Source organism: Phascolarctos cinereus, unplaced genomic scaffold (genome assembly GCF_003287225.1).
Source record: "Phascolarctos cinereus isolate Bilbo 61053 unplaced genomic scaffold, phaCin_HiC Scaffold_2;HRSCAF=192, whole genome shotgun sequence".
Lineage (NCBI taxonomy): Eukaryota > Metazoa > Chordata > Mammalia > Diprotodontia > Phascolarctidae > Phascolarctos > Phascolarctos cinereus.
Genome location: NW_027555625.1, coordinates 349,029,719 through 349,056,775, shown reverse-complemented (window position 1 = coordinate 349,056,775; position 27,057 = coordinate 349,029,719). Strand labels below are relative to the sequence as shown.

Below are 27,057 nucleotides of genomic sequence, written 5' to 3'. Positions count from 1 at the left end.
AAATTATAAGCATAAAAATAATATTTCATCCATAAGAGCAGATGAGAATACCAAGTAGAGAGAGAAGAGAAGAGGGAACAGACAGAGCCTTGTGACAGAAATTCACATTCAGTGGGCACAATCTGAATGAAGATCCAGTTAAAAGGGCTGAGAAGGAGTAGTCAGATAGGTAGGAGAAGAACAAAGAGAGAGTGCTAGCACAACCTAGAGAGGAGAGAGTATTGAGAAGAGGGTGACTGATGGTGTTAAAGGCTGCAGAGAGATCAAGAAATATGACACTCGAAAAGGAACATCTAATGTGATAATTGTGAGATCATTGGTAACTTCGGAGAGAAGAATTTTAGTTGAATGATAGAAATCAAAAGTCAGATTGTAGAGAGTTAAAAAGAACAAAAGGAAAGTAAGTAGAGGTGTCTATCGTAGACAGCTTCTTCAAGGATTTTAGCCCTTAGAGGAAGGAAAGATATGGCATGATTAGCTAACTGGGATTGGTGGATCAAGTGAGGGGTTTTTGAGAATGGGGACAATATAGACATGCTTGTAGGCTATAGGGAAGCAGCCAGTAAAAAGGAAAGAGATTGAAGATTAGTGAGATAGCGGGGATGAGAGAGGAGGCAATCTGTTGTAGAAGAAGGGGTGGAATGGGATCAACTGGGCATGTAGAGGGGTTGTTTTGGCAAGGAGTTGGAATAGTTGTTCCCTTTGTTTAAAATATCATCAATGGCTGGAATGACCTAGTTTTCATCCTTTGGATATTAACACCGCCACCACCACCAGCAATGACGACAACGATGATGACAACAACAACGATAACGTCAGCTAGAGAGTGAAGGACCCAGAATCAGGCAGACCTGAGTTCAAATCTGCCCTGTTATTTATTATCTGTGTAACCCTAGGAAAGTCACTTAACCTCTTTCTGCTTTCTATCTATGAAATGGGAATAATAGCACCTACCTCCTTAGGTTGTTGTGAGGGTAAAATGAGATAATATTTGTGAGGCACTTTGCAAACCTTAAAATACTATATAAATACGAGCTATCATCATCATCATTTCACTGTCATGGCAAACCTAAACAGCATTTTCAATCCTGCTAGGAATTAGCTTCAGACAGGCCAAGGAGAAATGGAGATGTACATGGAGGGAAGGAAAGTCAGGATCCAAGTCACAGATGGAGGTCAGGAAGCCCTAGGAAAAGGACTCATCTGAGGTTGAAATGGGAGGGGACAAATAGCAAAGAAATACCATCTCAGGACCATAGACTTCTACACTTGCAAGAGTGGGAAATAGATTTAAGAAGGATTTGAACAGGAATATTTTTGCCTAGTGAGTCCTCCAGGCAGGGCCAGAACTGTGAATGAATTCAAAGGCCCAGCAGAAGGAAAACCAGGACGGAAGAGCCAGCCAAGAAAGGCCAAGGTCCAGTCCCTGTCATTTGCCAACGGAACCAGGACCAAGATATCTGTGCTATTTAAAGGAAATGGGACAACAGAAAAAAAGAAAACATTACAGTTTCCCTTTGACACCTGAGCTAGTGATAGAGAATTTAGGCCATAGAACTGAGGGAAGGACAGGAACAATGCAGGAAAGGTGACCAGGGCTCCTTGCTGGAAGAAAAGCAGACAATTGACTTCCCTGGGCAAGACAACAATTGGTAGGATGGATTGAAAGTCACCCTCCTGGGCTCTAGGGTGGAAACATTTATTTAGGCAGAAAATATTTGAATATTTTCGAGAGTCTACTGAAGAAGAAAGCAGATATAATCTGGCACCTTGGCATATTGCAAGGCTGGTAGACTTGCAGCTTCTTGGCTCTGCGATTTCAGAGGCTGCCCACATCACCATAATCCAGATCAATGACATAGGAGGGATAATAGTGTGACAGGACCAAATGTACTTACCTAATTCCTTCCTGTTAAGCCAAGAATTTTCTCACTCTCTGGCTTATTGATCTCACTTGCATGTCCCTGACTTGGCCCAAATGCACAGAAATTGGCTACATGGCCTTGCTCTGAGCCAAACAGCTCTTGGTCCAGGATGGCACAGCAGTAAACCAGAGGAAGAACCCAAAGAGAGGTCTGGTCTTGGCATTTTCCTAATGTGCTGTAGGTGTTCTAGGATAATACACCCCTATTGCTGCCATGGAAACCTACCTTCCTTCACACCCGAGAAGTATGGTGTGAATAAACGAAAAAGCATTTCTTAAGCATTTGTATGTACCAGACATTGTACTAACCCTTTGGGATATAAACACAAAAGCAAAGATAGTCCCTGTCCCCAAGAGCTTCCATTCTATTAGAAGAGTCAATGCACATAAAAAAATAGTGGCCAGGGAAGGAAACTTCGGTCTGATGAATGGGAATAGAATGACATAAAAACCCTTTCTGTGAACAAGTGCAGAGTTAATTTGATCATGGTTTAGGAACTGGAAAGGAAGGGTGGAGGAAGCAAGTTGCTTAGTGAGAAAATGGGGGAGGGGTTAGGGAGTAAGGGATTTGGACTATACAAATGTGAAACTATTAACTGGAACTTTCTTTTCCTTTGATGCAAGGGGTTCTTAGTCAGTATAGCAAGAATTTTCAGCCATATGTTGTTTTAAGAATAATTATTTCACAAATTTGGCCACATAGGGAAAATGTATAAATGTATAAAATGTATAAGAATCCCAAGATTCTTGTCATGCCACTGTGAGATCTGTCAGGAAGGTTGCTGGAAAGAGATCACTGTTCATTCAGCAACCCCATTCCCCCAAAACAAAGCAACTCCCCCTTCCCACCTCTCCTCGCCACATTAAGCAGAAAGAATTAAGTCACTTGAATCAAATCAGCAGGGTCATGTGAAGCCCACTGCCAGAACACAGTATCATCAAGGTGGGGAACTGGGCTCATTTGGCTACAAAGTTTTACACTGCCCATACTGGAACCAGTGACTAAAATCCTTATGTGTCCATCGTGGGAAGGGGAAGCCAGTGGAGGGACCTCAGAAGGAAGGAAGGGAGACAGGGAAGAGCAGAAGCCCCATGGCAACATTTCTGCCCTGAAATGGTTGTCCCATCCACGACCAACTCACACCTGGGCAGCTCTTAATTAAAGAGTCAGTCCTAGCGCCTAACCTTCTTGCAAGAACCTCTTTTATGTTTAACAAACCAATTTGCAAATTCAAGAAAATTACCGGCAGGCCAATTACTGATGTAATTGCAGGACTACAGACCAATTAACCACTTTACTAGAGATTTCCCTTAAAGTCATTCTCAAGCGGTCAGTCACCAAGCATCAAACCAAAAGAAATAAGGTTTTCTTTATGCAAGGCCCAGGGTAGGAGGAAGATAAAAATTTAGATAGGAGGCAGGCCCCACTCTTTAACACTCTTTAAACTCTCCAGTAGGGACAGGGAGCAGAGAGTGCCTATACTCCTCAGCTGGAGCAAGAGGCAGAGGGTCAAGGCCCCTGGTGAAGTGGCCACAGGGCAGTTGTTTGGTTGATAGACTTGCAGCACTACAGTGAGAAAATTAAAGTTGAAAAAGCACTTGTAAACAGTACAACCCTTTCATCCTAGAGAAGGGAAATGGAGGTCTGGAGAAAATAGCAGATTTGCCCCAGAGGTGGTACAATGGATAGAGCACTGTACCTGGGGTCAGGAGTTCAAATATAGCTTCAGATGAGCTGTGTGACTCTGGGCCAATCATTTAACCTCTGCTTGCCTCAATTTCCTGTACTGTAAAATGGGGATAATAATATCACCTACTTCCCAAGGTTGTGGATAAAATAAAAAAAAATTATAAAACATTTCATAAACTTAAAGGGCTATAGAAATGCTAGCTACAAAGGTGGTATAGTAAGAAACATTTGGTTTTAAAAGCTATGATTTACAATACATATCTCTACCACTTATTAGCTGTGTGAATCTGGGTAAGTTATTCTGCCTCACTGGGTTTCAGTCTGCATGTTTAAGCTCCATGTTTTTCTCTTAGGGCTGTTACCCAGATCCAATGGGATAATGTATGCACTGTACTTTGTGAGCCCTACAGCACCATGATAAATGTTAGATAGGATTAGTATTTGGGGTAAATCTCTAGAAATGGCCTTGCTCCATGAATCTGATTGAGTCTCTGGAATGAAAAGCATGCATATTGGTACCCATTGAAGCTAATGTTTTCTACTCTTTGCAGAAAGGGCTTAGGGTCCTTTTGCTTCAGACCTCAGCTCACCTCCTTGACTAAGAATCTGAGTTTTTTAACAGGGGAAGCAGCACTAGCCATAGGTTCATTAGGAAGCTGTTTGCATGGAATGAGGGAGCAGCTTCTTCTGTCCCCTCAAGTTTTCCTTTCCACCTCCCATGATATCTGAAAATCCATTATTACAGTTATTCCTTCCACATCGCAGGGGTTATGGGTACGGTGCCCCTGGGATTTGGAAAATCTGCATAAAATTTTTTGGCCCTCCCTTTGTACCAGAGAAGAAGTCTGAATTATTGGCATTAAAAAATAAAATGTTGATATTATTCAATACTATACTTATATTTTATGCATTTCTAAGTTTCCATACTTTTTCTGTGTCATCTGCGGCTTCTGCAAAACTCCCCCCAAATTTCCATTTAATTTCTTATGTCAACCTGCGATACATCGAAACTGTAGAGAAAGTCATGATGTGGTAGGGATAATGGTAAATATTATTTCCTTTTGGTCTTGAAGGCTTTTCAAGAGTTTGGTAGGTAGGAAGGCATATCTTAAGCTAGAATGCAGTATTGTATAGGGAAAAGATTACTGGACTTGTTATTAGAAAGGGAATAATCACAGTTGTACTGTTTGCCTAATTTGGTTGTTTCAAAGATATGACAATTAGTATGATTTACAAAGGGCTTTGTAAACCTAAAAATGCTATATGTGAACGTGAACCATTATTATTTGTAAAAATGACAACTCATTCACACTGCAATGTTACTACCCTGGTAGAATTAGTCGGTAGAAAAGTAAATGTTCAGGGAAATATTGGTCAAAATTGCTGTTCCCAAGGCACAGGTCTGACAATGAAATTCCCTTGCTCAAGCAATTTAATTTGGTCCCTATTATGTCTTAGGATAAAATCCAAATTCCTCTGTTTTGTATCTAAATCTATTCACAATCTGGCTTCAACCTCCCTTTCTGGTCTTTTTCACATTATTCCCCATCATACATCTGACATTGCAGCAAACTGGGCCCTGTACAGGTCTAGTACTTCCATCCCTTTACACAAGCTCTGGGAATGCACTCTTAATTACATTAGTTACATTCTGGGAATGTGTTCTTCACCTCACCTCAGCCTCTAGAAAGTGTGAGCTCCCTTCAAGGCTCAGGTTAAATGCTGCTTTTCCAAAGGTCTCCCAGTGGTTAGTATCTTCCTCCCCTCCCAATTACTTTGTATTTACTTTTACAATATGTGAATGTATCATTGCTATTTACATGTAGCAGAATATATGTTTAGCATTTACCTAACTGTGTACAGGTAGTTTTGTACTCAATAACTAATTTGTGGGCAGGAGAAACTTTGTTTTTGCCTTTGTGTATCTGGCATGATCCCTGGCACACAGCTGGCACTTAAATGCTCATGGAGTTGAACCAAATTGCTATACTCTCAGAGATCCATGAGTTCAAGTATTGTCTTTAATGGATAGCCAAACTACTCTCTTGAACTCACACTAGCTTACTAGTCATTTTCTGAATTTGGTAGCTTTTTTCTTGTTCCTAACTCCATGCGCTCACAAAAGTCATCCCTTATGACTGAAATGCACTCCTTCCTCTTCCCAGAATCCTCCGGTGTGACCTCCTCCATAGATAAAGCCTTCTCAGATCCTCTCAAGGCTTTGTGCTCAAATTTCTTTGTCCTACACTTATTTGAGTATGTGCTGTATTCCCCAGTAGAATACCAGCTTCTCATGGGCAGGGAGGACCTTTTTCACATTAACCTTTTTTTTTTCATTTTTAGAAGATTGGGTTCCCCCATCTCATCTAGGCTACAAGTTTAGGAGCTACTTAACAAGCCTGATTCCACTGCAGATTGGTATAGGAATTTTGATCTGTTCTGTTTAAGACATGGACCAGTTTATTCATCTTTACATGCCCTGGTGCCCCCTGCCACATACTGGGGACACACCATATTGATGCGGAGCTTAGCACAGACACCCGATCTGCATAGCCTACTACATCTCAGAACTCCCAAGCGAAACAGCCTCAGCAGCCTCAGACTCCCAGGGAGCTGGGATCCAAGATGAGTGCCATCACTTTTAGCCATTTATGTCTTTGTATCCCTAAGGTCTAAAGCATAGTAGGAGCATAGATTTTTAAAAGTGGGATCTTACAGGTCATTAAATCTAACCCTCTTAGTTTACAGATGAGTAAGTAGGTTGCCCAAGGTCGCACAGCTAGTAAACTGCACATAGCATTCTTTCCACTATAATAAATTGCCTTTTCTCATGAAAGCTTTACTGGAAACTTTTCCAGCCTTGTAGGACTTGCCAAGGGTTGTATCCTGCTAGCACAGTCTTTGATAACCCACGGTGACCTCCATTCCACAGGGAGGGCTTGATGGAGATTTTCAGTGGGTATCAGAATATGTTGGTGGAAAGTATTTCACTGCTTTTTTGATCAGGAGGCTGGGTAGAGGCAGACAAATGAAGAGACATTAAGACTGGAGGGTCAAAATACCTCAGAGCTGGAAGGGACTGTAGATCATTTAGTCTAACCTCTGAACCAGAGGAGATATTCTTAGAATGATAAGCTAGGGAGAAAAACAAAACTGGGAAGGAAGGAAAGGAGGGAGTGATAGAGGAAAAGAAGAAAGGAAAATAAGCAAAAAAATAAAAAGGAAGGAAAAAAAGTATTTATGTTAGGCACTGTGCTAAGTGCTTTGAAAACACCGTCCCATCTGATTCTCACAACAACCCTGTAAAGTAGGTGCTATTGTTATCTTCATTTTGCAGTTGAGGAAACCGAGGTAAATAGAGGTTAAATGACTTGCTCAAGTTCACACAGCTAGTATCTTAAGGCCATATCTGAACGCAGGTCTAATTGGCTCCAAGTCCAGAGCTCTACCACCATATCACCTTGCTGTAGGAGACTGTTGGCAGGGGGTATGTGGGTGGGAAGTCTGTGAAGACTGAAGTCTTCACATTTCTCTCTCAAAGGAGAGGGACAAGAAAACAAATTGGTTTCTTCTGAGGTCAATGAATTCACTTAGAAAACTTTTAAGGAGGTCTTATCTTATTCTGGCCTTGTGCTGGGCTATGCTGTAGGGAAAATATGATAACAGAATCGCAGATGTAGAGGTGGAGGGGGATGTAAGGACTATCTAGTACAACCCTTCTTATTTTGCATAAAATGGGAATGAGGACCAGCGAATTTAAATGATTAGTTGAAGGTCAATAATAAGTAGTAAGTAGCAGAGCTGGGATATGAATCCAGGTCCTCAGATGTTATTTTTAGTTCATTTTGATATCTCAGAAAGATAGTAGCATCATAGATTTGGAGTTAGAAGGGACCTAAGAGTAGGTGTTATTATCCTCATTTTTTAGATTAGGAATCTAAGGCCTGGGGAGATTAAATGACTTGGCTAAGGTCATACCAGTAGTAAGTAGCTGATCCAGAGTCTTTGTTTCCATGAAAAGGACTGCTGACTACTGTCCTAAAAGACATAACCAATTTGGAAGAATAATATGTGTGCCCAAATTACCCATAGCATAAGATAAGCTGTGACAGAGGCAATCAGGGAGGTACAAACAAAGCATGATTGACAAAACATCATCAGATAGGGGCTTCTGAGAAAACCCTGAAAGGGTAGAACAGAAGTAAGAGAGCAGGAGTTCCATTCCCTGGGCATCTTGGAGAAAGAAGATTGGGGCCAGGCTTGAGAAGCATCTTCAGGGGGCTCCCACTGCAACAGAGTCCCTAGAGGGGTTGGCTAAAAGAATCATAGCTCTAGATCTGAAAGGGATCTCAGAGATTATCTATTCCAACCCCTTCATTTTAGAGATGAAGAAACTGAGGGCCAAGGAGGTTAAGGCAGTGGATAGAGTCCTAGATCCAGAATCAGAAAGCCCTTAGTTCAAATCAGGCTTGAAGACACTTAACTAAATATATGACCCTGGGCAAGTGATTTAACCTATGTTTCTCTCAGTTTGTTCATATATAAAGGAATAGGGATAATAATAGCATCTACCTCCTAGGGATGTTGTAAGGATCAAATGATTTGTTTACAAATATTTGTAAACCATTGTGGTTACCTTAAGTCTCTATATAAATAGTTTCTATCATTAATATTATTTTTACTATGATGATGATTTCCCAAGGCCACAGAAGTAGTGTTTAACAAGTGTCAAAGGTGGGAGTAGAACCAAGCTCTTCTTTCTTACACCATGCTGATTCCTACTGAATCAGAGCCAACCAGGGGATTCCCCGAGTACCATCACCAAGGTGGATTGACCTGTGTATATGTCAGCAGGTACAATGTGGCTCAGCGGAGGAGGCCACAAGACCCATTTCTCAGCTGCCTCTCAGTATTCTCCTCTTCTTATTCTCTCTGTCATGATTCAAAAAAGGGTATCAGAGAATTCTAGATTTCAGGTGCTTCTCTCTCCTGATGTTGTCTTCTTTATAAATATACTTCTTACCCTTCGGAACTGCTAAGAGTGCAATGGCCATTTATCCAGCCTCCTTGCCATTAAAGGCACTTCCCAACACCCTGACAGAGGCACTGAAAAAATACCTCTAAAATCAGAAATATAAATGTCATCCAGATCATCCAGAGGGACTCAGGCATTAGATCCACAGGAGATCTTCTCAGACTCTAACCCTTAGACTCACAGACTTTGGTTTTATCTAAAACTAATGAGCTTTACAAGCTGATTGCAACAGATTAGAAATGGTAAATTAGAAGCCCATGTGGGCCGCTTGAGGCTGTATAGAGAACTGATAGGTGGCAGCAAGGGAGGAGACAGACAAGTATACAGAGCAGATTGCACGCCTGAAACATTGCCATGAGCGGCCATTTAGGCAATAACTAACAGGTTGACGCACGTCACTATCCCTGAAGTTATTCTTGTATTAGAGTGTGTAGTTGTTTTTCAGTCATGTCTGACTCTTTGTGAACCCATTTGGGGTTTTCCTGGTAAAGATACTGGACTTGTTTGCCATTTCCTTCTCCAGCCCATTTTACAGATGAGGAACTGAGGCAAGCAAGGTTAAATGATTTGTCCAGGGTCACACAGCTAGTGTTTGAGGCCAGATTTGAACTCACAGACATGGGCCTTCCTGATTCCAAGCCAAGTACTCTGTCCACCATGCCACTGAGCTGCCTGTATAATAGCAACAAAATTAATAAAAATAAGTAAAATCTCACTATCATCTAGCTTTTAATTTTTACAAAGCATTTTACTTCTAACAGCCTAGTAAAGTTGGTATTGTGAGTAGAGGAAAATTGTCAGCAAACATTATTGAGTACCTACTATATGCCAGGCCCTGTACTAGCCCAAGGGGATATTGTTGTTTGTACTTCTGTCTCTCTCTCTCTCTCTCTCTCTCTTCTCTCTCTCTCTCTCTCTCTCTTCTCTCTCTCTCTCTCTTCCTCTCTCTCTCTCTCTCTCTCTCTCTCTCTCTCTCTCTCTCTCTCCCTCTCTCTTTTTGGTGAGGCAATTGGGGTTAAGTGACTTGCCCAGGGTCACACAGCTAGTGAGTGTTATGTGTCTGAGGCCAGATTTGAACTCAGGTCCTCCTGACTCCAGTGCTCTATCCACTGTGCCACCTAGCTGCCCCCTGTCCTTCATTCTCAAAGAGGACCAGTGACATCAGGAAGGTGATGTCTTGACCTGCAAGTGAATTGGATTTAAGTGAGGCAGGGATGTGCAAAGTCATCAGCCTCATTCTCTCCTCCAAAGCCATCTGGGTCCACAGGCAAGATATAGGTCAGGTGGTGATGGCTATGGATGCAGTGGGAGACCTTGGCCTTTTCAAGCTAAGATCTTGCCCAGGTCTTGGTCTGTCTAAGGCAACACCCATTCAGTGATTAAGGCTAGGTAAGAAATGAAGCAAAACTGGTCTCTTTTACCTAGTCAAAAAAAATCAGTCTGGGAGGGGAAGACCCTCAGGGTTTCTGGCCAAAACAAAAAACAATTGCTATTTACAAAGACAGAAAAGAAACAGTTGCTGTCCTCAAAGAGACTGAGGGGAAACAATATGGATGCACATAAGTATACAGAAAATATATAGAAAGTAAGTATAGAGTGACTTTAAGTGCACTGGAATAAGTAGCTGGGAGAATCACTAAAGGCTTCAAGTAGGAGGTGGTCTTGAACTGAGCTTTGAAGAAAGGAGTGTAAAGGAGGAGGTGGGGAAGGGGTGCATTAGAGGAATGTGGGAAATTCTACACAAAGAATTAGGGAGAAGAGATAGAATGGAACAGAGAGTACATCAGTTTGTATCAAAAAGTGTGGGACATAGTATTTCCTATGTGTCAGGGACTGTGCTAAACACTTAGAAATATGTTGTTTGATTTTCACAACAACCCTAGGAGGTAGGTGCTATTCTTATCTCTATTTTACAGCATGGGAAACTAAGGCAGATAGCAGTTAAATGACTTCTTCAGGGTCATACAAGTAGTGTCTGAGGCCAGATTAGAACTCAAATTTTCCTGACTCTAGGCTCAGTGTTATGTCCACAGCACCAGCTAGGTAGGGATTAACATGTATTAGTCTAGAAAGACAGGCTAAATCGAAGTTCTGATGGACTTTGAAAGACACACCATAGTATTGTTTGTTTTTTATCCTAGTGGAAGTAGCAGAGAAGTGACATGGATAAATCTATGCTTTATAGGTATACTTGGGTGGAAGTTGTTTTGAGGTGGGGAGAGATTGGAGGTAGAGAAATCAATTAGGGTTTTGTTTTTGTAAAGCATATAGTAATCAATAAAACATGATATAAATTATATTATTTTAACTACAATGATTACTAATTACTACTGCTACTACTACTATTATTATTACAGCTACTATTACTACCATTATTTTGGAAAGATTATAAATGGTCATCCAGACTTTATGTGAAGAGTGAGGGGGAGATCACTACTTTTAATGGTCCACCATCATTTATCCCATGCTGAAGCTACCTATCCCTTCTTCTGTGCTTTCTGGAATGTCTGTTCCACAGGTGACAACCTTTCTTTCATCTTAAATTCCTCCCCCCAACTCCTTCCAGCTTCTGGTAGTTCCAGGGGTTTGGTAGATCTCAGACACTCTCCTTTTTCCCTCAGTGAGTTCAGTATCTGGCTTATAGTTTCTCTCTCTCTCTCCACCCTACCTCTGGCACTTCAACATACATACTGACTGATACTCCTTTAAAAACCTTAATCTCATGGTTACTCAGCTTCCTCATTTTCCGTGACTTACTCTTCCTATGGGACAACCAGTTTGCAATGTTTAACGGGCAGTTGGGGGTTTTACCTTAGTTACACAGAGATGGCCATCCCCTTATCTACCATCACACACAAATCCATCACTTCCATGTAGTTCATGAACTCTGAAATTCCCTCATCTGATCATAATCTATTGTTATTCCGTTTTCCCCTCTGCCTTGTAACCCCAAATCCTGTTCTTCATTCTCACTGTGATCTCTAATCATTCCACCCTCAGTTCTTTCCTGGTCCAGCACCCCTGCCCTGACTACAGTTTCCTCCCATGCCTATCTTGTCACCTTGGTGAACTAGTTCAACTCTATAATGTCCTTTTCTCCTGAGTCCCTTGCCCCCTTATTGTATCAACAACCTTGACTTGCCAAGCCTCAGTCATGGATTACCCCTACCAAGTGCAACTAGGCCTAGAGTTGGGAAGACGTGATTTCAAATTTGACCCTAGATGCTAACCAGCTGTGTGACTCCAGGCAAATCACTTAACCTTCATTTGTCTCAGTTTCCTCATCTATAAAAAGGGGAAAATAACGGCACCTACCCCCCATGGCAGTTAAGAGGATCAAATATTTGTGAAGTGCTTAGAACAGTGCCTGGCACATAGCAGGTCCTATATAAATGTTAGTTACAGAAATCTTTGTTCCTAACTCATGGGCCAAGATGGAGGCGATCATGTTGTTTTTTGGTCCTTTTTTTTTTTTGTGAGGCAATGGGGTGAAGTGACTTGCCCAGGGTCACACAGCTACTAAGTGTCAAGTGTAGAGGAGAGATTTGAACTCTGGTCTTCCTGAATCCAGGGCCGGTGCTGTATCCACTTCACCATCTAGCTGCCCCTGGTCCTTTGTTTTTGAAGAAATCTAATGACATCACAATTTTGGAGTCAGGTTACAGTGTGTTTGGCTGTGGCTGATCAGATCAATACAAGCTTGGAAGGTACTACCACAAATCAGGCATAAGTGGTCCATTTGGACATCTAGAGTAGAGGTGGCTCTGGATTTGTACAGCTCATGTTGTCTTTGTACTTCTATGATTCTGTTTTGCTCATGTAGCACAGTGCTTCCTTTGATGGGGACATGCCATGCTGTATGTCCCTGTTCCAGCATTTTTCATGTCTTATGGTCAATACTAAAGGTCTTCAGAGAGACTTTGACAGTGTCCTTAAACTGCTTCTTATGACCACCATGTGAACATTTCTCTTGTGTGAGTTCTTTGTAAAATAGTCTTTTAGGTAAGCATGCATTTGGCATTTGAACTACATGGCCAACCCATCAGACTTGTACTCTCTGCAACTGAGTTTGAATGCTTGGCAGTTCAGCTTGAGAAGCAACTTCAGTACCCAGTACCTTATCTTGCTAGGTAATTTTCAGGATCTTCCTGAGACAATTCAAGTGGAAACAGTTCAGTCTTCTGGCATAGCACTGATAGACTCTCCAGGTTTCACAGGCATATAACAGTATAGTCAGCATGATGGCTCTGTTGACCTTGAGTTGGTATGCAGCCCAATATCTCTTGTCTCCCACACTTTCTTTTGCAGCCTCAAAATGCCTGGCTAGCTATGGAAATGAATGCATCAACCTCATCATCTAGATGGGTAGCCTTGGATAGTATATTGCTAAGGTAAGCGAACTTAGAGCATACCAATTTTTTCCACTTCTTGTAACTGATGGTTCCACATATTGATGGGAATGGTACTGGCTCACGGAGGACCTCAGTTTTCTTTGTGTTGATTGTCAGGCCAAAATTAGCACAGGCAGTAGAGAACTGATCCGTACTCTGCTGCATCTCAGCCTCAGAAGCTGCCTTGACTGCACAGTCATCTGCAAACAAAAAGTCACCCACCACCTCCCCCTCCATTTTGGTCTTGGCTTACAGCCTTTTCAAGTTAAATAGTTTGCCATCAGTGCAGAAGTTGATCTTGATGCCGTTTTTGTCCTTGTTGAGGGTGTCCAAAAATGTGGAAAACATCATGGTGAAGAGCATGGGAGTGCAAGCACCCAACCTTGCTTCACTGTATTGGTGACTCAGAAAGCATGAGAACATTGTCCTTCATCCAGAGCCCTTGTGAGCATGCCATCATGAAACTGGTATATAATGCTGATATACTTTTCTGGGCAACCTAATTTTACCATGTTCTTTTACAGGCCCTCAAACTGATAGTATCAAAGGCCTTGGTCAGGTCAACAAATGTAAATAGACCTCCATTTTACTCCTAGCATTTTTTGGGAGTTGTCAGGCAGCAAACACCGTGTGGACCACTCAGCCCTTTCTGAAGCCACACTGCCTCTCACATAGGTGACTATATTCCAGATGATTACTCATCTGATTAAGAAGGACTCTGGCAAGGATCTTGTCAGAAATAACTAGGAGAGTGATACCCTGTGGTTGTCACAGCCTATTTCCTTTTCCTCTATAGATATGGATAATTGAGGCATGCTTAAACTCCTGGGGGATGACTTCCTCTTGCCATATGACCCAGAAGATTTTAGTCAGCTCCTGCATGAGCAGTGGAACCCCTGCCTTGTAGATCTCTGCTGGGATGGAAGCAATGCCAAGCACTTTGCCACTCAAGAGTTTGATAGCATCCAGTACCTCTTCTTCTGTTAAAGATTTGGTTACAGAGGAAGTGATTACAACCTGAGGCATACAATAAATAGCTTCAGCATTGGTTGTCGATGGTCTGTTGAGAACACCATGAAAGCCAATCTCTCCAGTGAGGCTCCATCAGTACGGAGTAACTGAAATGAACCAGACGGTTTGGCCCATAAATAGTCTTCAGGGCATCACAGGATTATTGCTGTCAGCAAAGAATTAAATCTCATCCGTTTCTTGCTGAGCCAAGAAATCTGCATCTCTCTAAGCATCACCTGCACTTTGCTTTCGATGGAGTTAGAGGCTGCCTTCTTGGAGATGGACAAACTATTCTGCTGATAAGCCCTGTGGAGTTCTCACTTCTTGTTCAGCAGTTTCTGAATTTCCCCATCATTTTTGTCAAACTAATCCTGATGTTTATAGGAGTTCTGGCCCAGATTAGCAAATATGGTGCTGTATGCCGACTCTCTGAAAGCTGCCCAGTCCTCTTCTGCTCCACTGTTGCTGACTGTGTGGTGACTCAGATTTCCCTCCAGGCCAGCAATAAACTCTTCATGCATGGAGAAACACTCTAATCTGTTGATGTTGGGTCTCCTCCTAGTCATCTTGCCCTTGAGCTACCACTTTTGCTGAATGCAAGTGTTTATCTTGGAGAGGATGAATCTGCACCACACATCACCTTTGTCAGTCCCGCATTCTGCTTGTCTTTTCTCCTGACAATGACATAGTCTATTAAATGTCAACGATTGCTGCTGGGTGCATCTATGATGTTTTAGTGCATTTAGGTAAATGGAAGACAGTGTTGGTGATGAGAAGATCATGAGACGCACAAGTCTTCAGCAGTAAGTGATCATTGGTATTGTTGTTTTTGTCTCCATTCCTCCTAAGGATTCGCTGCCACATCTGTTAGTCTGTGCCTACTTCACCTTTAATGTCATCCAGAATTATAAGCTTGTTCTGTTTTGGCACATTGATGATGAGAGTCTCCAAGTCTTCATAGAATTTTTCTTTGACTTCTTCAGAGTTCATCATGGTGGGAGCAAAAATAGTGGCACGGCCCTTTCCTTCAATGACAATCACATTGTCACAAGCCTATCATTCACTCTTTTTGGGAGGCATACAAGCTTGTTGACTAGATTAGTTTTGCTTGCCTGCTCCACCATGCTCTTCACCACAGTAGCCATTCCAGAAAAACACATATCCAGTTCCAACTTTAGTTAGCTGGCCTTTGTTTGCCAGCCTTGTTTCACATAGGGCTGCTAACTGAACATGGTATCTGCTGAGTTCTCTCACACAATGAGCTGTTTGTCTTTTAGGTCTATTGTATTTCATGTTGTTCGTAAGTGTACACATATTTGATGTACCAATGGTGAATAGAATCATCTTTGCAAAATTAAATTTTTTTTGTGTGTGTGTTTTGATTGGTAAGGTGGGATCCGTGCCTCCTGTGAAAAGCAGGTCATTTTTAGGCATCTTTTCTGTTTCTAGTCCCTTCTTCCTGCCAGGAGGTGAGCAGTGTGATCCTTTAAAGGACCACACTGGGTCAGACACCCAGGGGGCTGCTAAAACCCACTGCTCTTTGATCTAGTGAAAAGATGACCCACTACCCTGGGTTGCCTGTGTGCAGGGTTGTGACTGCAGCTCCCAGTGTATCCCCACCTGATGCTTCATCACTCACCCATTGCTACAAGACTTAAAGGTGGATGGAGTAGTGGATGATGGGTGATGTCTCGACTTACAAGTGAATTTGTTTCAAGTGAGGCAGAGTTGCGCAGTCTTCAGCCTCACTCTTTTTTCCAGAGTCATCAGTGTCCAGTGCAAGACAGAAGTCAAGATGACTGGTGATGGCCCAGAATGCAGTGGATGACCTTAGTGTCTTCTATGTCTGATGAAGCTCTGGACACTTCACAGCACCTGCTTCAGCTACCTTCATGGCTGTTGCAACAAAATTGTTCTTGTCTACCCATTCTGCTAGGAGAAGTTTTCACCTGATGGATAGATATCCACCTAATTTACTGTAAGGCCTGTAAGCTATCCTCACTCCGGTTTCACCCATCTTCTAGGATAGTTTTCTTGGGGTTTGGCATGCTACAGCTTCTTAGAGCCACAGGTGAGATGTAGGTGACAGGTGGACAACCAAAGGTGGGTAAGCAGCCCTGAAAGGCTTGGCAATGCTCTCACCAGATATACTGATCCTCCCTGAACACCATGTACACTCCTGGAGACAGGGTACACTGCAAATTTACGTTATATGATCTCAACTGGGCCCTAACTTTGGCAAGGCTATCTTTTTTATTTTTAATCTCCCTAATTGACTCAACATTCCACTCACCCCAGTGTCTTTTCCAGACCTTTTCTTCAAAACTCTCATAAGTCCACCTCTACCCCCAACCCCCTTCAACTGAGAACATTGCTTTATATTTCACTGAAAAAATTGAGGCTGCTTAACAAGACCTCCAAATTTTCCTCTCCTCACTGTCTCAGAGAAGAGGTGGACCATTTCCTTGCCAAGGCAAAGCCCTCTAAATGCACAATGATTCCATTCCCAAATGTCTTCTCTAGTAGACATGCCCACAGTCATCCCTACTGTTCACCATACCTTCAGTCTCTTCTGGATACTTCCCTATTGCCTACAAGCACACCTATGTCTTACTCATTATTAAAAAAACCCTCATGTGATCCACCCATTCCTGCTAGCTCTTGTCCTATACTCTCGCCTCATATTTGTAGGCATTCTCCTTGAGAAGGTTTTCTACAATCAGTGCTTTCACTTCATTTCCTCTCATTCTCTTCTTAATTCTCTAGCCTGGTTTTCAATCTCATCATTCTAACACAATAGCTCTTTCCAAAGATACCAAATCTAATGGCCGTTTCTAAATTCTCATTATCTTGGTCTCTCTTCAACCTCTAACATGCCTCTTTGATACTCTCTTTTTAGGTTTTTGTGGTGTGATTTTCCCCTTGTTCTCATCTGACCTGTCTGACAACTCCTTATCATTTGCTTGATTTTCATCTATGTCATGCCTGCTAACAGTGGGTGTACCATGTGGCTCTCTTCTCTTTCCTGCTCTATGAGTTTTATGCAAGAATCTCATCAGTTACTGTGGATTCAACTATCATCTCTATTATGATGATTTTTAGATCTATTTATACAGCCCAAACCTCTTTCCTAACCTTCTCACGCATATCTCCAACTGTTTATTGGGAAACAAACTAGATATCCTACAGATATCTTAAACTTAACACGAACAAAACTGAACACATCTTTCATCCCTTTATCTGCTTTCCTTCCTAATATCCCTATTGATGGTTGTTGGTTGTTGGTGTGTTGACACCAACATCTTTCCATTCACCCACGCTTGCAACATTGGTATCATCCCTGATTCCTCAATACCTCTCAACTTTTTTATTTTATTTTTTATTTTTTAATTTTTAGGCAATTGGGGTTAAGTGACTTGCCCAGGGTCACACAGCTAGTAAGTGTCAAGTGTTTGGTCTGAGGCTGGATTTGAACTCAGGTCCTCCTGACTTCACGGCTGGTACTCTATCCACGGTGCCACCTAGCCGCCCCATAATTCTCATTGATTTTTTTTTTTTGGTGAGGCGATTGGAGTTAAATGACTTGCCCAGAGTCACACAGCTAGGAAGTATTATGTGTCTGAGGCCACATTTGAACTAGATCCTCCTGACAACAGGGCCAGTGCTCTATCCACTGCACCATTTATTTGCCCCTCAACTTTTTTATATAATCTGTTGCAAAGTCTTACGAATTTTACCTTTGTAACATCTTTCACATATTCCCTCTTCTTTCCTCTGAAACTTTCCTCACTCTGGTGCAGGCCCTCGTCATCTCGGGCTTGGACGACTGCAATAGCCTATTGATTATTCTCCTTCTCAGAAGTTCCTCCCTAATCCAGTCCATCCTCTACTTAGCTGTGAAAGTGATCTTCCCAAAGCACAGATCTGATCATTTCACTCCTCTATTGAATAAACTTCAATGATTCATTATCACATCCAGAATCAAATATGAAATCCACTGTTTGGTGTTTAAGCACTTCATAACATGAACCCCTCCTAACTTTCCAGTCTTTTTATACCTTACTCAGTCCATATGCCCCTGCATACAGTGATATCAGCCTTCTTGCTCTTCCTTGCACAACACATGTCATCTCTTGACTTCAGGCATTTTTGTCTGGAAGACTGTCATGCCTAGAATGCTTTCTCTCCTAAACTCTGCCTCTTGGCTCCCCTGGTTTCCTTCAAATCCCAGTTAAAACCCCACCCCTACAAGAAGCCTTTCCCGATCCCCCTTAATGCTAGCACCTCTGTAGATTTTTGCCAATTTATCCTATATACACTTTTTTGGACATAGATGTGTGCATGTTGTCTATCTTGCTACACTATGAGCTCTTTGAGAACTTTTGTCTTTCTTTGTATCCTTTGGCACACAGTAAGTGCTTAATAAATGCTTGTTGACTGCCTTTTAATATTGGGAATTTTTTTTTATTACATGAAGCCTAAATATACTTCTCTGAAACTTCCTGCTGCTAGTTCTGTCATTTGGAATGGATGGGGCATCATGTTAGTATTCTTTACAAATATGCCTAAGCAGGATATAAAAAGAGGTCCTTTTCCCATGCCGATACACTTGAATTTAATGTTCTGTGCCAGTGAATGATTTTCCACAAGGCTGACCCTGCGTGAATAACCCAATAATTTAAAAGAAAAAGGAAAGGTTCTGTTGCCACTAACTTCAAGGCTAAGCTGAGAATAAATGAGAAGTGTCTATTCAGACCATTAGAAGCCGAGAGCTATTTGAAACAGGCCACTTGGACCTGGCCTGACTGCCTAAGGGAGACCATCTGTTCAGAGGGTGATAATTCCCCAGAGTCAATCCTAAATGATGTAGAATTATGGTCATATGAGAAAAGAACAGACCATCCTAACCAGAAGTCACCTTACTGTGGAATTTTACGTGACCCAACCTGATAGAAAGGAGGACATAGGCATTAGATGTCATACAAATGTGAGGCAGATATCCAGGGCTACTAGAGCTGGAGAAATAAATGTTTCATGGAATGGAACATTCCATAGCAAAGAGAAAGGACTAGGAATTTGGAGGGCAGAAGAAAGTGAGATAAGAGGAAAAATAAAGGGATAGAGGGAGAAATAACAGGTGAAAGGGGAAAAGAGGGGAGAAATAAGGGTAGGGAGAAAAGGAAAATGAAGAAGAGTGAGGAAAAGGAAAAGCAGGAAAGAAAGAGAGGAAGAAGGAAGGAAAAGAGAAAGAGAAGACAGAGAAGAAAGGGACTATTTCCCATTTGAAACACAAATAAAGAATTGCATTATCTTTCCATGCAAATATATAGGGATTTCATGAATGTACCTGAAGTCTTGGCTGGGACTTCTGCATATTTCCCCAGCTTAGAACCCAGACTTGATCATGCGACTTGTCATAGAGCAGCTTAGCTGGTAGTGAATCCACACCTATGGCCTTGAAAAAATGAGGAAACATTCTGGTCACTGCTTACTAAGAAATCAACTTTAGAAACCAGGTGAAGTCTCTAGTGACAGGCATAATGGGGTAGGAGAGAGAGCAGCAAAGCAAGAGACAGAAGGAAGGTGTTCTGTTCTTATTTGTGCCATTGATCAGCTGTGAGAATGTGGGCAAGATAAGTCCCCTCTCTGGGCCTCAATTTTCCTATCTGTAAAATGGGAACAGTATTACTATGTCATGGGATTGTTGTATGGGAAGCACTTTATGAACGTTAAATTATTATATAAAGATGGACTAACAGCTCTTTACTTGGATATCAGAATGTTCTTCTATAAATGAGAGATAAATTCTAATGTACTTTCCAGCTCTGATTTTTTAACAATTTTGGGGTTTCCTTCAATTGACAAAATCTCATGAATTTAAATTGTAGCATTTTCACTGGCTCACCTTATTCTGATCCAGTATTTCCTTGGGAAGACTAGTATCAGTCCAGCATGGACTACATGGAGCTACATGGAGCAAATCCCATACCAGTATGCAGCTATAAGGATCCTTTTGTGTGAGGGAACTTGTTCTCCTAGAGACATCCCTCTACTTCGGTTGAAAGGGAATCATAACATTTAGAGCTAAAAGGACCTTAGAAAATCTGACCCTCTCATTTGACAGATGAGGAGCATAGGGACCATAGAAGTCTGTAGGCCTGGTAGGGACCATTCAATGACTTCATTTTACAGATGAGGAAATGAAACTCAGGGGAGATGAGTGACTTCCCAGATTCACATAGGTTTTATGTAGCAGAGCTGGGATGAAGTGAACTGTTAAGTATTTGAACAATCTACTTTCCATTACGCCATGCCAACGTTCCCATAACTTCACAGCTGGCAAGGACTTCAGTCTAGCCTGCCTCTCCGTGAAGGAAGAATCCCTACTTTGACGTCTCTGACAAGTGGTCATTCAACCTCTGCCTAAACTCTTCTACTAATAGAGAAACCAGACTCCCACCATTACTGAACAGCTCTAGTTGTAAGGAAATTCTTTCTTCCTTACACTGATCCACAGTTGCTAGGGAGGGAATGAGGGAGTTGCGAAGGACCTCCAGACTGCATTATTGAATCTGGTGGGAAAAAAAAAACTTCTGCCAGTGATAATTGGAGGACAAACCTCAGGATACAAGGGGTCTAAGATTTCCCTCTTAGGGCATGTTGTAAAAGGCAGAGGATCTTGGTTCAAATTATGAATAAATAATTTCCACTAAGCAGGCTGAGTGTAATAGCTATGCCAGGTGCCTTTTCATCTTGGCTTGCTCAGTTAAGATTATAGCTTCTCAAACTGAAATGTCACATTTTCACACCAGCCACTCTCCCTGGCCTGATTTAGTGAGAGGACAGGGAGGCCTTACTACCTCTAGCAACATCTGGATTTGGCTCAAGCTTGAAACTACACAAGTCTCCTCAATACAGGTGACTACATTGATGATCAGAGGCCTCTGAACACAACCACAGTACAAAATGTCCATCCTGAGCCCAAAGCTCAGTTCAATGATCTGATGTATATATAAGTCCTGTATAACTATGTATTTCAGAGGATTTCTCAGTCTGCAAAATTTATAGAGCCCAGATCAGATTTAATCACTCTGGGCACTACCAGGACATGGAAACAACTTAGCTAAGCATGTTAGAACATTGAATGAGTGATATTTTACCTCTAATATCATGTACATATTGACAGGCTGGGATTGTTCAGCAAACAATTATATTATCAAGGATCAATACATGTGATTTTTTGTACTTGTGAGCTGAATGAGAAATCCTTATAGATTGGCTGTTTCTTGGATTGGTCTGATGATGACCATGAAACAAAACACTTTTTAAGGCCCAGGTCCAAGGCCCTTTTCCTCTGCCCTTCCCTCCTCTGCCCACTTCTTGCCCACTTCCTGACATGTCTTTGCCATATAGGCCTACTTATGTGTCATTATGTTGGGGGGGGTGGTCTATGATGAAGTAGTGCCTCTAGCCTAAAGAGCTGGTGACTATGGAGCAGACAGGGAAGGTGTTACCTCTTAAATACTCACAGCTTCTCAGAATATAACCTTTGCCTCCAGCCACTGATAAACATACCTGTTTAGGTTGGGAGGCCAGTCTATTGGATGGGAATCAAAGTTGACTAAGGATAGAGAATTCTCTTCCCTAGCAAACAATAAGAGAAGCAGAGGGAAGAGCAAGAGAACATGCATTTACATAGTGCCTACTACTGTCAAGTACTTTGTTGAGAACTTTGGAAAGCTTTAATATACTTGAAGGTTCTCAGGAACCACTGTGAAGTTATACATACCTGCTGGACTTTCTGAGTTTGTACATCTATTATGAGAATTCTGCTCAGTACTGGCTGGGACACATAGATATATCGGTTCCTGACGTTGACTGCAGATGCCCACTGGCAGGACTGAGTGAGTTCTCCTTCCATCTGAGGGCATATTTCTTCCTGGAATTGAGAAAGATAGTCAGTTTCATTTAGCAAGTGCCCACTTAGGCACGAAGTTTATGGTAAAAGTCTTTTGGGAGGGTTCTTTGTTGGGAGAACTAATGGCTTACTTTGGACACGCTGAATATAGCAAACTATCTCAATGTGGTGAGAGATGATGGCCTATAGGATGCCATCAGGATTTATTTTCTGATCATCAGGGTCTAAGCAGTTTCTCTGAGGCATAGATACTTTTATAGCAAAGAAAATCCATTTACTTAAAAAAGATGCAATTTTGATGCTTTTAGATTTGCAGAGATGGTAACTTTAGGAGAATATTTGGGCAGAAAAACCAGCACCTTGGAGTTGTCCAGCTCTCTAGAAAATCCTGCTGCGTGGGAATGGACCACACAGCCTAACAGCAAGAGCATGGGTGTTGAGGTCTCACTGCCACGTATACAGAAATGTGTGGCTGTCTGGGGCATGTTGTATGTTGGGGACTCCTGGTTACTAATTTCCGCTTTAGATCACATGTCAGCCTTTAAAGCAAAGAGCTGTGGTACATGGAAAATTAAGGTCCCTTGAATTAGGTTTAAGATAAGCCCTCCATATACAGAATTTTTCTTTATAATGTACTGTGGTGAAAAGTTTGTGGTACGTTTCTCATACATTCATCTGTTTAATCCTACAAACATTAACTACCCCCTGTGGGCTACACTAGGCACTAAGGGGATTGCAAAGATGAAATAGACATTGCTTCTGTCCTTTGAAAACTTAGAGCCTATTAGGGAATTATAGTCATAACTACAATACTAGACAATCTGTTCCCATCATCAAGTTGGTCTTTTGTGAAATAAATGAAGTAAGGAAGCTAAGACATTACAGAGAGAATCCCCTACTCCCCTCCCCCAGTTTCTCTCCAAAAATAGGCATGAGGAAGAGGAGTAATGGAATAGATGAGTTCAATATGCCTGTGGGAAGGCACATTTACTCAAATATATGTCAGATCTTGTGTCTACCTTCACAACACCTCTCCTGTATCTCCTGTTCTCTCCACTCAGATAGTAAGCATTGTAGTTAGCCACTATAGTTCAAACCTTATCCTCTCTTACCTGGAATTTTGCAATAAACCCTTCTCTATGGACTCCATGCCTGACTTTCGTCCCCTCTCCAATCCATAATTTACACAGCTGTCAAAATGATCTGTCACAGTGAGCATATCAACACCAGTGTTTCTTAGTGGGCAACAGTTTTCCCTGTTATCTCAAAGATCACATATAATGACTTCTATTCGGCATTTAAAATGTTCATAAGCTGGCTTCTTGATCCAGCAACACTGGCTTCTTTGCAGTTCCTCCCATATAAATACTTCATTTTTTTTGCCTCCTTGCCTTTGTCCTGGCTGTCCCCTAAGTCTAGGATGCTTTTCCTCTTTACTTCCATTGACCCCGTAATTTTCCTGGTTTCTTTCTAGACTCATCTCAGATCCCACTTTTGCCAAGAAGCTTGTCCTTATATCCCTCTTCCCTCTTCAATAGCCAATGTTTTCTCCTCTAGGATTATGCTATAGTTACTCTGTATTTGAATTGTATGTACGTCATCATCTTTCATGACACAGTCACATAACTTGGGTGAGCACACCTCTGTTTTATGCCTTAAATGATATTAATAATCAGATTGTTAAACAGAGTTATATCTGATGTTGCTTCTATTAGAGAATCTTTATAATACTAACATCAATCAAACATTTATTAAATAACTACTGTGTACTAGGCACTAAGCTAGATGGTGGGGGTAGGAGTCACAGAAACAACAATGAAAAGTTCTCGAGGAACACAGTGACCTACTCAGAAGGAAGCCCTTTATTGTGTACTTGCTCTTCCAAATGAAATTCTTTTACTATAGTCTGCAAGCAAAAAAAAATCAACAATGAGGTTCTCTGGTTCTTTCAGTCACTTGTGACACTTCAGTGGCTGTCTCTAGTATATTGTTTGTGAAGTCTTGAGTGTTACCTTTTACATTTTTATTATCAACTTGTATATGCATTATCTGCATAGTGAGAAAGAGATAAGGGTTGGTAGTTATCCATTTTTGGATAGGAACACCTGTTATTTTTTCCTAATTGTTCCTTATCTTTCCCTCATTCATATAATTTGAGAATTGATGCTCTTAGGATTGTATTGTTGTCAGCATGGGCCACCACTGTGTATATTTGATTGGGTCCAGCTTCACTTACTACTTTTGTTTTCTTTAGGATTATATCTAATTTTTGATGCAAAACACTGGTAACTGTGGTGTTGGAGTCCAAATGTGGCAACTCCACTCTCATTGAAGAAGAGCAGAAATGATTAGTTATCTTGAGAGATCATCTATTTTTTAATCTGTTGGCTGTCTTCCTTCTAGTTTCATCTTCAAGTGCTCTTCAGGGGATCTGATCCACTGGCCCCTTGCCAAACTCTGTATACATGTCTTTCCCTCCACTGCTTCTCACTGTTTTATGAAATTAAACTGCTCATAATCCACCATCCTTCTCTGTATATTTTTACATATTAGTTTATTCCTACCCAGCAATGTTCTTGGCTACTATGTATCTCTGCCTGGCAAGGAGATTGGGGGTTTGCATGCTTTTTGTTGGAGGGATTGATTTATCGAAGTTAAGCCACATAGGAAATAGTGACAGTGTCCGTTGCTATGTATTCCTTTACCCATTTCCCATTTTTCGGTATCAACAGATGTTTAAATAGTTTATATTGTACCTTGACAGATTGATCCTATATCTCATTTTTTATTCTTCTAATGAGGTACATATGTCAAGGGAGGGTAAAGGTGTAATTGACTCAGAAATGATTTCCACATCAATAAGCAGACATTTCTTCAATTTTGTTTTTTGTGTTGTATTTGATGGCCACAGGCCCAATAGATAGAGGGTTGGCCTTGAAGTCAGGAAAACCTAGCTTCATATCTATCAAACATAAGCTATGTGACCATGAGCAAGTCAATTAATCTCTGTGACCCAGGCAGCAATCTAAAACCATAAGGAACTGCCAATCTGCATCAGTGGAAAGTGTGTTTACTATTATAGAGTTCTCTGAAAAAATCCAAACAAATCCAAAGATCTGGACAAAAGAAAAATATTATTTACTACTTAACCATATCTAATGTATTTAGCCTTTCTTGTTGAAGAAAATATTCATGATATAGAAGCATGAGACTTGATCATCTACAAACCTTTGGCCTCTTTTGTTTCTCAATGCCGAGCCATATTTTTCTTTCTTTTTTGAAAAATTATTTTTTATTTTGTTAGATATTTCACAATTCCATGTAAAATTTTAAAATAATAATTATAAAAGATTTTGAATTTCACTTTTTCTCCTTCCCTCCCTTCCTTGTCCTTGAGAAGGCAAGCAATTTGATTTTGATTATACATGTGAGGTTATACAAAATATTTCCATATTAGCTAGGTCATAAAATTAAACACAAACAAAACAAGCCAACAAAAATAAAATTTAAAAAATTATGTTTCAATCTGCATTCAGAGTTCATCAGTTCTTTCTCTGGAGGTAGACAGCATTTTTCATCATGGGCCCTTTGGATCATTGTCTTGATCAGAGTAGCTAAGTCTTTCACAGTGGATCATCATGATATTGCTGTTACTTTATACGATGTTCTTCTGGGTCTGCTCACTTTACTTTGCATCAGTTTATATAAGTTTTCCCAGGTTTTTTGAAACCCCTTGCTCATTATACTACAAATTTATCAGCCATTCCCCAATTAATGGGTATCCTCTCAATTTTCAATTCTTTGCCACCACAACAAGAGCTGCTATAAATATTTTTGTGCAAATATGTCCCTTTTCCATTTGCCTTTGATTTCTTTGATTTTCTTTGACTTCTACAGGCTAGAGACCTAGTTGTGGTATTGCTGGGTCAAAGGGTATGTACAGTTTCATAGTCTTTTGGTTGTAATTCCAAATTGTCCTCCAGAATGGTTGGACCAGTTCACAACTCTACCAACAATGCATTAGTGTCCCAATTTTTCCATATCCTTCTCAGCATCTGCCATTTTCCTTTTCTGTCATGTTGGCCAATCTGATATGTATGTGGTGGTATCTTGGAATTGTTACAATTTACATTTATGTAATCAGTAGTGATTTAGAGGATTTTTTTCATGTGACTATTGATAGCTTTGATTTTTTTCTTCTGAAAATTGATTATTAATATCTTTTGACCATTTATCAACTGCAAAATGGCTCTCATTTTTATAAATTTGGCTCATATGTTTGAGAAACGAGGCCTTTATAAGAGAAATTTGCTGCAATTACTCCCCTGTCCCCATTTCCTCTTTTCTTGCTAATTTTGGCTGCATTGGTTTTGTTTGTACAAAAGCTTTTAATTTCATGTAATTGAAATCATCTATTTTATTTCCTGTAATCTCTTCTGTTTCTTGTTTGGTCATAAATTCTTCCCTTATTCATAGATCTGACATGTACATTTTTTCCATCTCTGATTGTCATTCTTCATTATGATAACTATTCCATTGAAATCATGGAGTATTAAGTCAGATCTTTATTTAATTTGGAGAATCTTATAAAATTCTTCATTGAATTTCTATACCTCATAATCTGAGAGTTGTAGGCTCTTCAAGGACCATTGAATCTAAATCATTAACGTAATATAAGAATCTTCTCTAAATATGCCAGACAAGAAACCATTCAGCTTTTTTTAAGACCTCCAGTGAGGGGAAATCCACTATTTCCCAGGAATGTCTATACCATTTTGGGGTAGTTGTAATTGTTAGGAGGTTTTCCTACATATCAGTCAGGCCCAAAATTGCCTTTCTGAAATTTCAACCAATTAAACTTAATTCTATCCTGTGAGGCCAGCCAGAACAAATTTAATATTTCTTTGACAAGCCAACTCTTTGAATACTTGAAGGAAACTATTACATTCCCCGGAGCCTTCTCTTTTCTGAGCTAAAAACCTACAATTCCTTCAACTAAGTCTTATATGGCATGATCTCAGATCCCTTCATGTTATTGAGCATTCTTCTTAAAATACTCTTTCTAGTTTATCAATGTCCTCCCAAAAA

At 40.8% G+C, this 27,057-nt stretch overlaps 1 protein-coding gene across 1 annotated transcript in view; it reads right to left on the bottom strand.

The window, feature by feature from the left end:
* Positions 1–27,057, bottom strand: part of LOC110211715 (follistatin-related protein 4) — a 149,838-nt gene that overhangs the window by 13,513 nt on the left and 109,268 nt on the right. Inside the window, exons 8-9 of the mRNA XM_078149186.1 lie at positions 21,841–21,990; positions 19,399–19,506 (exon numbers count right to left, since the gene is read on the bottom strand). Of these exons, the coding sequence (XP_078005312.1) occupies positions 19,399–19,506; positions 21,841–21,990 (258 nt within the window). The remainder of the gene's footprint in view (positions 1–19,398; positions 19,507–21,840; positions 21,991–27,057) is intronic.